This window comes from Trematomus bernacchii, unplaced genomic scaffold, assembly GCF_902827165.1.
Source record: "Trematomus bernacchii unplaced genomic scaffold, fTreBer1.1, whole genome shotgun sequence".
Classification (NCBI taxonomy): Eukaryota; Metazoa; Chordata; class Actinopteri; order Perciformes; family Nototheniidae; genus Trematomus; species Trematomus bernacchii.
Window position 1 is genome coordinate 3,096,207 of NW_022987950.1, and position 12,980 is coordinate 3,109,186.

The 12,980-nt window shown below is 41.2% G+C and overlaps 1 protein-coding gene across 1 annotated transcript; it reads left to right on the forward strand.

The window, feature by feature from the left end:
* Nucleotides 1-3,926: 3,926 nt before the first annotated feature.
* Nucleotides 3,927-10,422, forward strand: LOC117470854 (short coiled-coil protein B-like). The gene is made up of 4 exons (XM_034115735.1): nt 3,927-4,134; nt 4,929-4,995; nt 5,157-5,237; nt 8,827-10,422. The coding sequence occupies exons 2-4, from the start codon at nt 4,980-4,982 to the stop codon at nt 8,967-8,969; spliced, it is 240 nt and encodes a 79-aa protein (XP_033971626.1). The 5' UTR covers nt 3,927-4,134; nt 4,929-4,979; the 3' UTR covers nt 8,970-10,422.
* The last annotated feature ends 2,558 nt before the right edge of the window (nt 10,423-12,980 follow it).

Below are 12,980 nucleotides of genomic sequence, written 5' to 3' on the forward strand. Positions count from 1 at the left end.
TGTGCACTTGTAAAAAAAAGTTTTGTAGTTGTAAAACAAAGTGTTGTAGTTGTAAAACAAATTTGTGCACTTGTAAAAAAAAGTTGTGTACTTGTAAAACCTAAGCTGAATTTGTCTCTGAAACATGATTTATTAGAAAAATGTTATGTGTTTGTTTGATAGATACGTTTTTTCTTTGCAAAACTAAATTCATTAGTTTGTAGATGGTGTTTTGTATTTGCAAACCACATTGTGTTTGTTAGTGAATCATAAGGCATTTGTAAAACCTGTTTAGTTTGTTTGTGGAGTTATGGCAGGAAATTAGCTCCATACACCTGCCCCTAATGACCAGTCGCCACTGGGCGGTACTACACTTCCTTTTGGTTGCCAGGCCCGGAAACACTTTTTCCCATTGACTTACATGGGGAAAGAGTGGTCTGTAAATCGTTGGATAATTTTTTTTAAACTAAATAAACTACCCAGTATGAACACTTGTATAGCCCTTATTAAAAACATTCGTTCCTCAAGTTGTAAAAATGTGCTAATAATGTTATTCTGTGAGTTATTTCCCTCTGCATTATGAACGCGCATCTAACCCACGGGACCGCGCCGCCCGGCACCTTCATGTTACGTGTTCAGCACTACATGCGTTTATCTTTACCCATGGATGCACAATAAGAACGGACCCATATCGCCTTACTGCCAGCCCACGGAGCTGTAATAATGGATATATTGCACATGTTTGCTGTAATTCATCATTTGTAAAATAGTATACTACATGGGCTGTATGATTAAATCTTGTACCGTAAATGTTGTATTAAATAAAGTTAATATTACCGACGTAGATTAACGTCCCTGTAGCTTCTTATTGCACTAAGAAGCTTATTGCACTGTGTATATATCAGTGACGTGCGGTGAGGTTCATGGCTGGTGAGGCACTGACTCTTTCAGAGTCAGATTTACAAATATTATAGCCTATTTTGACCTTAATCGAAATATTCTGTTATTTTCAAAAGCTTTTTTAGTCTGATGCTATGATTAATTTTAAACAGACCGATCAACAAAAGGATACCCAAAATCTAAATATTGGATTGTTCTTTCTAAGTAAGATCCCATTTTCATTACAGTTGTGGTCTTACCTTGACTTGAAGATGAATAGAAGTCCATGCTATCCTTCTGGACAACAATCTCTATTACTGTTTTGTAAAAGTCGTCCTTATCTTCCTGTAGTTTCAAAAGTCTAGTTTGTTGTTTGCGGTAGAATAACAGTAGCAACAAGAACCTGTGGGCTCACGTGCGCCCCCTTCAGTGCGGCAGGGGTTATGGCTGCCTCCCCTGGTGATTTTTTCATTGCCGTTGTATATGTGTAGCGAGCCTAAATATCATATATACGTGAAATAAGTTATTTAGAGACTATGGATGGCGAGGATAAATGTAATAAAGGGATCTAGAAACATTACATTGGTGACCTACAGTGAGATGGGAACAGGCATGCGCTTAGGGCCCGCTTTCCAGCCAGTTTCTGTGGGGTGACGCATTCTGAATTGAGGCAGAGCTCATCTGTGCCTCACCTCAGAATGCGTCACCCCACAGTAAATGGCTTGAGCGCGCTCACAAAATAAGTGGCCGCGCTAAATTAGTGCCCGCGCTCCAGCAAGTTACTGTAGGCTTACGAGAGGCAGTGCTCGTGCCTGCCTCACTTCTCATCGCTCCCGTAGCGGAGCTCGGCCAATTTGCTGATTTTGACTATAAAATGCGATTGGAATCATACAGAAATCACATTTACAACACAGATCAGTGGAGACATTTTATTATTATTACTATTTAGTTTTTCTTTAATTGTTTTTCCGTTACATTGGAGTATGACAGGTGAGGCTCTGCCTCCCCTGCCTCCACTGACTGCACGTCGCTGGTATATATATATATATATATATACAGTGCAATAATTCTTTCATGCTAAATGAAGCTCTGTTGCTTGGATATCACTAGATCCTGTTACAGCGTAATATAAAAGTACATAACGATTGATGTGTAAATTAGCATAATTACTAGCTAACCGCTAGCTGCTAACTGCCGCCTCGTTAATATCAAATCTATCATAACAAACATTACCATGCTGTCATGAACGTGCGGTGCTGTTACGTGTACGCAAATGGACGTGCTTGATGTGAACGAGCATTTTGGGGGGCATGGTTAAAGTTGCGCATGCGCTATGAGCGCACATACGGGTACTTCTCAGGCATGCCGGGTAATCTGTGACGTTTCGCTCTCTCAAAAGTTGGGTCATTTTATCATCATGCGCGAATGAGCAACTCTCATAGGAATGAATGAGGCCCCGCCTCCCATACATCCATGGGCTTGATGCATCCTCCACGGCTCCTCCACGGATGCATTTCCGGGAACGGTGGAGGCGTGACGCACGGCCGGACTTATCTCAGCCAATGACAGCTCTGCATGCATCCCCTGGATATTATTTTAGTAACTGCTTTCATCGCGACGCGATGTTTACAGTGAGAACAGCTGTGAGGTCCGTGCAGAAAGCAGAGCAGTGTGTAAAATATATATCACTCAGTATAACAGGCCTACATTACTCTCTGTATTTGTATGCTGTAGTTTAGTAGATATCTACAAACAAAGAGTCGATATTTTTCTAAAAGACCATTTAGTGCTTCACATAATAAAATACACAACGGCTGTAGCCTGATTATGCTTTAGGAGCTGTAAGTGTGTGTGGTACAGTGTGTAGGTGTGTGTGTGTGTGTGGTACAGTGTGTAGGTGCGTGTTGTACAGTGCGTAGATGCGGCGGACAGACGGGTCTCAGTTGGTTTGGTGTCCTATGCTTACTTTTAATACTTGTAAATACAACTTTTGGCCCGTAAATTCCCCATTTCAGCGACCAGAGAGAGGGGGGGGGATATATCCAGTCTCTGATTGTGTTACGTATTATGAGAGTGCTCTCATACTTGTTTGATTCTGAAATTATATATATATATATATATATATATATATATGTGTGTGTATGTATGTATATGTGTGTGTGTGTGTATGTATGTATATGTGTGTGTGTGTGTCCCTTTATATATACAGTCTATGGTGTGTCCCCGCATCTGTAGCCTGTTACGGACCGTCTCCACAGCAGCGTTAAAAAAATCTTGGAGGTGGGCGTATCTGAGGCTTGGGGATTTTTTTGCGATCAACCAATCACATGAATCTCCCGCCCGCGACATACGAAGCCAAAAAGCCCGAAGTAAACTGGATATAAACTCCCCAAAACAGGCGAAAACATACCACTGTCTCTGCCACCTCCCTCCATGCCTGGCTCCTCCGGTTTATATCCCGGTAGGTCTGGTCATAAAGCACCGGGTGATTGATTCGCTACCGCTAATTTCTCCTCCATTTTTTGGAATATGAGGAAATGATCTGCGGTATGTCTCTCCCAGCATACACGCCGTTTGATTGGCTAGAGCTTGAACTGCCAGATTTGCGTACACGGGATTTGATTGGCTGCCGCTTCCACCTCAGCTTCAAAAGTTGAACATTGTTCAACTTTGAATCTTGAAAATCCTGAGAATCTCCGCTCGCCTGCCCACAATGCATTCCGGCGAAAAGTGAGGGAAAGTGACGTCACCCCATTCAAAGTGAATGGGCAGAAGCGTTTCAAGATTTTTTAACGCTGCTGTGGAGACGGCCCGTTATTGTCTCATTATACCGCACTGTCAATGAATTAAAAGTAAATATATAAGTCGTCATGAACACATCTGTCCATCAGACAGAGTGCTGCTGTGCCTCCTGTCATCATTAATGGATGTCTCTTTAAAATGACCGCTCAGAGGAGAGGAGTTCTCATTTCTCTAACCGCCTGCTGCTTCCCCTCCTCTCTCCTCGGTTCCCCTCCTCAGTCCTCCGCTCGCATCTCCTGTGGGCGGGACTAAGTCTCGAGGATAGGAGTCGAGGAGGGGAAATTAAAGTATTGAGAAGCCTCTCGTGTCTTCAGGCAGGTAGGCCGTCCCCTGGCGGCTGTATGGTGTAACGTTACAAGCCATACTGAACAAAGATGGTGTCAATCACAGCTGTGAGAACATAAACACTTTCATTGTTTTATTTATTTTAACTAGCCTCTTCAGAGCAGCAGTTTTCGATCTTCGCGTCGTCAGGTTTGTATTCCAAGTTGATATTATCGTTTATTCATTTTAACCCTGCAAGCAAATCCTATATGTCTAGTGTATGTAAGTAAGCATGCTAACCGGTAGTTAGCAGCAGGCCTTGCTCAGGGTTTGTTTTCTCCGCCAGCAGGCCTCTCAGCCGGCTACTATAGCTAGCTAACAAGCTAACAGTCTCTCCTGTCGACCGGTTGATAAAGCAAGCTAACAAGCTAACAGTTATCACAAGACTTCCAGTTCCAGCCCTGCTGTATGTGTGCTGTCTGCTCAGGTCTGCTTCTCTTCAGGCTGTTTGAATTGTGTAGTGACTATTGTCATGTAACTAACGTTACTCCGCTAAAATAACGATATCTTTTTTTAAACCATCATGTTCTTAAGTCATGATGCGTACCATGAACTACATCTTTGTGGACGTGTATGCACTTTATGGAGAAATGAATGCAAATGACAGCAGCCTTCTCGCTACCGCCCATTTAGGCGAAAATATGAATGAACTCAAAATAAAAGGAAATGTTTAGTTTAACTCTTAACAAACATAAAAACATAAACCCATAGAAGACTACAATACAAAACATACAAACAATATAATAAATAAGTAGGTGTGAAAACGCATATTTAAAAGATTACATTATGTTGTCATTGCAGGTTTTTTCATTTGTTTATTTGCAGTAGAGCATGGGTCAAAAGAAACGGCCCTGTGGGACCCCAGTATTTAAGACTTTGTTTCTGTTTGAATAAGAGCATTTTCAACATATTGTTAAATTGTACAATTTTGCCAAATCTTGCAGCGTTCCATAGTCGCAGCCCTGCATTCCAAAAAAGAAGACTAGTACTTCACCATGAGCTCAGACGATGGTGAGACAAAACACACACACACACACACACACACACACACACACACACACACACACACACACACACACACACACACACACACACACACACACACACACACACACACACACACACACACAGAGTCAGTGCATGGTGTTTAACTGTCCCTTTACCTGGTGCAGGTGAGATGGAGAACCAGGCTGAGCTGGAGGAGAAGACAAGGCTCATCAACCAGGTGTTGGAGCTTCAACACACTTTAGAGGGTACGACAAAGACACACACACAAACACACATACACACTTTTTTTCCACTTGGTGGTGTGGAACCCTCCCTGAGTTTAAAAATGAGCTTTCGGGCTATAATGAATTCAGCTTCAACAAGCGTAGTTCCAGTCAGTTTAGCAGGGGTTTCACTTGTTCTGGGTCCAGGAAGAAGCTGCTCTCCCCCGCAATTGAATCAATACAGCTGTAAAACAGCCGCATTTGCTCTGTAATCTCCTGGTTTTCTTGTGTTCCTGTCACTTCCACAACATAATAATCCACATTTCTGTTAAGAGTGTGCTTTCTTTTGATCTGGCAGAAGTTAATAGCCTCTCTCTTCAGCGCACTCATTCCACATCTCCATGAACACTTTTCGGGTGCACACAGTCTTTGGCCTCAACAGTCTTTGGCCTTGTTGACAAGCTAGACGGCAGTTTAAAGGTCCATGTTCAAGTAAACACTTCAGTGTGTTCCCCCGATGATCGGCAGCAAAGGTGGGCTTCTGTCTGAACTTGTAGAGGTATATTATATATTATGGGATTTCTCTTCCCAGTTCCTTTTGAGGGAGTTTTACATTCAATTATTTCATTATGAATGTAGGTTGCATTTTTAGGAATGGTGGGGGCCAGCTTTTTTCCGGGTGTATAGTCATAACCCACTAGCAGACGGTGCCTGACATTTTAAAGAGTCATGGTCACCTCTGAAAGGAAGATGACTGATATGTCGAAATGTCAAAGATGGAGCCATTTAATATTCATTGTGAGCCAGCGGGTTTTTGTTCACAAGCTTTGGGATTTCCTGACCAGAAACAATGCGCATTTGTTTTTCTCTCAAAAACCTATCCCACACTAAAGGATCCTTAGTAGAGCCATGTTTGTTAAATCCCTTAACCCAGTGGTTCCCAAACTTTTTCAGTCAGGCCCCCCTTGCGTAATTGGACATATTTTCGAGCCCACCCCCCCCCCCCCCCCCCCCCCCCCCCCCCCAACCCGGTTCCAACCGAGATTGGTAGGATTAATTGTATATAGTTGTTCAAACATTACATTTTCTCTCCTAATAATAAGACACAAAGATAATTTAATATTTTATTATGGATTGAACATGAACGAAAGTCCTGGTATTGGCAAATGATCCTGAGCCACTGTGAAATAATGGCCTTTTTTTTAATGAAAATATATTAATCAACTTTTACTAAGTACTATTCACACGCCCCCCCCTGCAAAAGCTCTGCGTCCCCCCCTATAGGGTGCACCCCCAGGTTGGGATCCACTGCCTTAACCTTTTGTAAGTCATGTTTGCAGTCTCTGAAGCCTTTAGCTGTAAACATTAAATGTGATAATGCATGAGCCTTAAACTGTCTGCATGGGAAACAATACACAGCAGCACCTTTCAAAGAGTACTCAAGCCAGGGTCTGTTTTGGTACCATGCACTGGCAAAACTACGTTTTAGTACGATTTGGGAAAATCGGTTTTGTTTTATCCACGCAGAGGATATCTGAAAATACACAGCTTAAATCTCCAAGATCAGGGTTGTGAGAAAGGCTTAGAGATGAACAACTGATGCCAGGCTCTGTAAAGGCGACCCGGGGGGCCCCGGTGCTGATGGAGATGGAGGGCCTTGGGAGCCTTACTTGTCCCTGCTTCGTTTGCTAGCACGGGTTTAGCCTCAAAGCTAGTCCCTGTTTCATTCTACAAAACTGCTTGTAGTAGCTTGTTCTTGTCGTGTGTTTTTTTTGCTGGTAGATCACTATCTTCCAAGAGAAATATGAATGCTTAAATCTAAGAAGCTAGCCAGACGTTTGCTGCTTGACTTCATGAAAACCTAAAAATAAACTGCTCAAAACCTGCCCAAAATCACTCAAAACCAGTCTCCTCGATCACCACCAGAGGGGGCACTTAGACCAATGTAATCCAACACCGAGCATATTCTTTCTGACTTTCATCCCACAATAAAACATATCCCATACACTAATGTTGCAAGACAGTTTAATACAAAAAACTTAAATCCGATCAAATCACAACAGTGATATATAAATCATAACAAACAAAAAATAACATACAAATAATAACGCTGACTTCTCCTGGGAGGGCAAAACTCCTGAATGAGTGAAACTCCTGAATGAGTGAGTCACCCATGATGCTGGGTCTGGGTTAGGAAAATATCTGAAGGAGATTGTATAAGAACTTATGAATTGAAAATTGCGGCACTGAGCGACTGCTCTTACACTGAGCGACTGCTCTTACACTGAGCGACTGCTCTTACACTGAGCGACGTAATTATGATGCGCCAGGGGTCATTATTGATGAGAGTCTGCCGTGAGGAAACATCATTTTTAGATGGCATACCAAAAGAGCATCTACAGTTTGACCTTGTGCGTTATTATCATGTTGATTCATGGGGGCTTTATACACATGGACATCAGGGAAAAATATTCTATTCTAATATTCTATATTTGACTTAGCTTAGCTACATAGCTTATGGGCCACCGCCCAACTCGTTAAAACAACACAACTGGTGATTTTATCTAATCATTTTTGCATTAAAGGTAGGGTAGGTAAGTTTGAGAAACCGGCTCGAGATACTCTTGTTGTTATATTCCATGGAATGCTCTTAACATCCCGATAGCAATGAATATCTTCAGTGCTTTGACAAAAAATCCATAAAAAAATGTCATCTGTGGAAGCTGTAGTACTGTAAAAAGTACGACCAATCATTTTAGCCGGCCCGGCTAAAATAACTGGATGGCCTACCTGCCTGTCAGCCTTCCATCTGTGCACAAACTTATCTTGTGCCCTCATTGGTCATGTGCGCGTTCGTGTGTGTTGGAGGAGGGGCTCTGTAAGGAAGTGGCAGATTTTCTCCGGTTGTGTATTTTCAAATTCTAGCGATCTCGAGCCGGTTTCTCAAACTTACCTACCCTACCTTTAATTGGCATAACTTTCATTGTCTCATTATTGAAAGGCTGTCAAATAAAACAAAACACCCTTCTCTCTTTGGTTTCTCCCACTTAAGATGCAAACAAAGAAAGGCGTTTCGTTGTATTTGCTACTACTAGCTGATCAATAGGTCCGGTCTGTGGGCCTATGTAAACGATGTGGTATTTAATTGAGATGGTTAAATATTGCAGTGATTAATGAGCTCAAAAGACTTACCTGCCTAATGTTAATCTCTGGCCTAAGCAATCAAAGAAGACAAAGCAACAAGTTTGTTATTCAGGTTCATATGAAGGTTAACAGAATCATGCATGTGTTGCCGTAATGATGATCAATATTGAGCTCTTCCAAACACAAAGTTTTGTTACACCTTTCCATTCATTAAAGCCAATTTGAGCTCCTACTGACGTTTATTATACAATGTCTTGCAACCCTTTCCACTGCTAAGATAGTAGAAGTAAGTAATAATGAAAGACGCCACATATATAGCAGGTGATGGTCAAAATAACATTGTTTGAAAGAAGAAGTACTGAGTGCAAAGTCTGCTGTTTAAGATGATTGTTTATGTGGATCCCTCTTGTTTCATTAAGGGCACATGATCAACAATAAAAGCAATTTAGCTTCCATTCAGCTGTATAACATTTCTGTGTGTGTTCAGACCTGTCTTCCAGAGTGGATGGCGTCAAAGAGGAGAACCTGAAGCTGAAGTCAGAGAACCAGGTTCTGGGTCAGTACATTGAGAACCTCATGTCTGCCTCCAGTGTGTTCCAGACCACTGACACCAAGAGCAAACGGAAGTAAGGAGAACCTCTGAGAGGCCAGGAGGAGAACACCCCAGCCTGATGGATTATTCAAAGACATTTGAAGGGCTTTGAATTAAAGTCACTCATGGAGACCATCAAAATGACTGTTTACAGGTGCATCTGTACCACAGGCCACACTGATATCCATCTGTACACATTGGCCAGGCCAGACTACACAAAGTGAAGCCTCAGTGAAGGAACGTCCTACAGGCTACATAGAACCCCACTTACAAAAGTAACATTAGCATGAAAAAGGTCTGTTGGTAACATGGATATGGCTATCATAGCAGTAATGCCAGCTTTGCTTCATCATTAGTAGAATGGCTAAGTGCTAACAGCTAACTATGCACCCTTAGCCTACAGGGAGCTTTCCTTACTGGGATATTAAACATTCTCCATTAGGGCTGGACGATATGGAGAAATCAAATGTCACTATATTTCCGATTTGAATACCTCGATATTGAAGATACTATATTGTAGGGTTGACTTTTAGTGCTTTCACAAAATATTTCAACATGGGAATTTTGATAAATAATCATCAGTAATTCAGATATAATGGGTAATAGGTTAAAGCTAATAATAGAACAAAAATACACCAAAAAGACAATTGTTAAGTATAACTATATCAGAAATGTAAATTACAATCTAGTCTAATAAAAAGATATTGATACTATATTCAAATATTGCCCAGCCCTATTCTCCATTTCATTCTATTCAAATGCAAAATCAGCTCAAACTAATGCTGCCCGATTTGGAAAAAATAGTCAAGTCGGCAACTATTTTGACTAATATTGAAATGTTGATAGCATTGACAATTTTCAACATTATTAGCAATATCAGTTAAAAAATATATTAGTATGATCATCACAATCTTTGTAAGAAGATCTGTACCAAACCAGGATTTTTTTATTAAGTCTGTAGAATACCGGAACTTAAAATGTTTACATATTTAAACCCCCCCCCACAACCCTGTCCACATTTTTTTTTAGAGCTAATGCTTGCGTTGGACTACCTTTTGTTGGCGGGACGCTGTTGATGGACCATGGTGGGACATCATATGTAACAGAAGTCTTCTTCCTCCCCATTGACAGACACAGGTACAGCAGGTCTAACATGTTCATGTTTTTATAAAGGTGCTGACCTCTCAAACAGAGGCCCCAGTCTCTGTCATTTCAGTACAATGTACATTTTTGTTGCTGCTTCCGGCTAGTTTGGAGTAAATCCCACTACTAATATAGGCTGTCACAGCCTTTAGCCAACACCAGTTGTCAATTTGTATTAAAACTGAAATAATGTATTGTGTGTGTGTTTACCATTAAACTGGCAGATTAATAAATACATCAGATACATGATCTGCATTCATGTCAAACACATGTATGTCCTGTTACATTTGTGCAATGTTTACATCAGATTTGACTAATTTAATAAAGTTAGGAACATTTTTGATGAAATGTGTGTGAGGTTTCCTGAGCTGATCAGAAGATATGCCTTCACAAGTATATGCAATTCTTGTTTGAAGAAACGTACGTGATAACACGGCTTATACAGTTCTATAAAAAAAACGAGTTTGTTGCATTTGTGAATTGAGAGATCGACAGTAAAGAACAATGTTGAAGATATACTGTATTTCTACCTGTTATAACGTTAGAGTGCTCATTTAGTGGGAATGCTGACACAGCATTCCCACTATCTGTTATGCTACGCACAAAATTCTTTATTATTCCGCCGGGTTATTTTGCGCTGCTTCTTCACCACATTGAACATCACAGAAACTCCGTTCATCAAAACGTTCAGCTCGTTCGGGAATCAATGGCTATTACTTTTATCATTCATAACTTTCATAATTCCAGAGATACATCCCATAATACATCCCATTTTTAACATGGAAGTCAATGGAGAACTCTTCAGACTTCAACAATCTTCATGCAACTTCAACTGCTAACTGTTCCTTCATACTTTCACTCAGAAACCTCATTCCAACTTTAAAATGTTAAATCTTTCTGACATTATTCGTGCAACACAACTTTTAAATCTGATTCTTACTTTTAGAGATATTAAACATTGTTCAGACCTTGGTAAAGAGGCCGCCTTCAGATTTGAGAGTGCGTGATGTCACAGCTAGAGTGGAGGACAGATTTAATTTTGCCTTCATATTTTCTTTTAAACCTGCCATAATTCCCAAACCCTACATTCCTGATACATAATTTCTCATGACAAACGTAGGAAAACATCTCGTAGCTTGAAAGATAAAAAGAAATTAAGCAAAATAATTAAACAAAATGCCTCTTGAGGGCTTGAAGTGACAAAAACTTTCACCATGTCTCCATTAAACCCCATTGTAAGTTCAGACTCACCTTTCCCCACCACAGCAGCCGCACACCTTTAGTTAATCTGCCAAAAAGGCCACATTATTAACCCGAAAGTACACAAAAAGTACACTTCAGATGCTCAAGTTCCTTGACATGCTTCACGCTTTGAAATTTCACCGATATCTGTTACGGTTCTTCAACAAAACGTTCACATGTAACAGGTTTATCTCTCATTCAGAACAATGAAAATGCTTTCCTCTCACTAATCACCATGGAAACCTTTGATCTCTGGACACGTCGTTAGCTCAAATATAAACACCTGTGTCATGGAACACGATGTCATAACTCCAATTGACATAATTAGAGCAGCAGACTAATGACGTGGTCACTGGAGTTTAACAGACTGGGTGTTTCTCAATCGCGAGGATGCTGGCTTGGTAGTCGCGTACTTCCAAGTCACTTCCTTCAGAAACGAAGCAAGTATGCTTCCAAGCCACGGCTTCGGAAAACGAAGAAGAATGGAACAGGCTAACAAGTGTGCCACTCTCTCTAACGGTTTCAACATAAACTGTACCGAAAATAAATACCTCACGATGTCTATCTAATTATGAACTTACTTTACTTTCACGGAACACATTTTTGGTGATAACAAACAAATGTAACAAAGTAACATATTTACCAACACATGTTCTACGCCACTACATACTTACATTTAAATGTGTGCTGCGTCGGTTCAGCCATTCTCCGCAAGGGTTTTTGAAATTGGTCCGTGCGCAAAGCATTGTGGGGATTTTAAGGACGCGAAGTCTACCCATGTGCAGCCTCGAAATTTCCCCCAAACCAAGGACGCGGCCTCGGTGGAATTCCAAGTATGCTGGAGATTGGAACAGTCCTTCGGCGGCACTCGATGACGTAGCATCCTTGAAATATTGGCTTGGAAGCCAATATCCTCGCGATTGAGAAACGGCCACTGTCTCAGCCTATTCTTTTCCGTCTGATGGAGACTTCATATTGACTTCAACACGTTCCACATATTTTAGACATTATTGGTGTCATCAAATGCCGTTGGCATGGCGACAGATCATTCACCATCAAGTTAGTTCAAAAGTTTGCAGTTCAAATATTCTGCTGCTTTTCCAAGCCTTTTTACTTTCTTTTCTTCTCTTATCATACATTCAAGCCCCCAGTGTTCATGTATCATTTCAATCTAAATTCTTCACTTTCTTCTTACACATTACATTTCAGCATAGCAGTTTAGCGTGAGATTTTCAGCATAAAGCATTCCCACTAGCAATTTCTTCAGGAATTAGTTGGGAAAATGTCTTTCAAGATTAAATTGTTTGTGGTTTGCTGATTATTCACAATATGTCAAGCATAAAGGTGAGCCAGCAGTGTTGGCAGTAAAAGCAAAGTCATCTTTACCTGCAGAAATAAACTCTCCATTTCATTTGTGACTTTTTCGTTATTTATCCATGGTCCCAAGGCTGGGAGTCTAATGGCGCATTTCCATTGCAGCGCGTAGCTCGCTTTAAGCGTGCCGTGTCGTGCCGTCCCCTTTTTTGGTTGTGCTTCCACTAGGCCTCGTTCCGGCGCGGCACGGCGCGGGGCCACTTTTTCCCCTCTTTTCTGGCCCTAGAAAATTGTGGTTCTATCGGGGCCAACAAACAGGGCTGAGTCGGGCTGAGTATGCTAAACTAGAG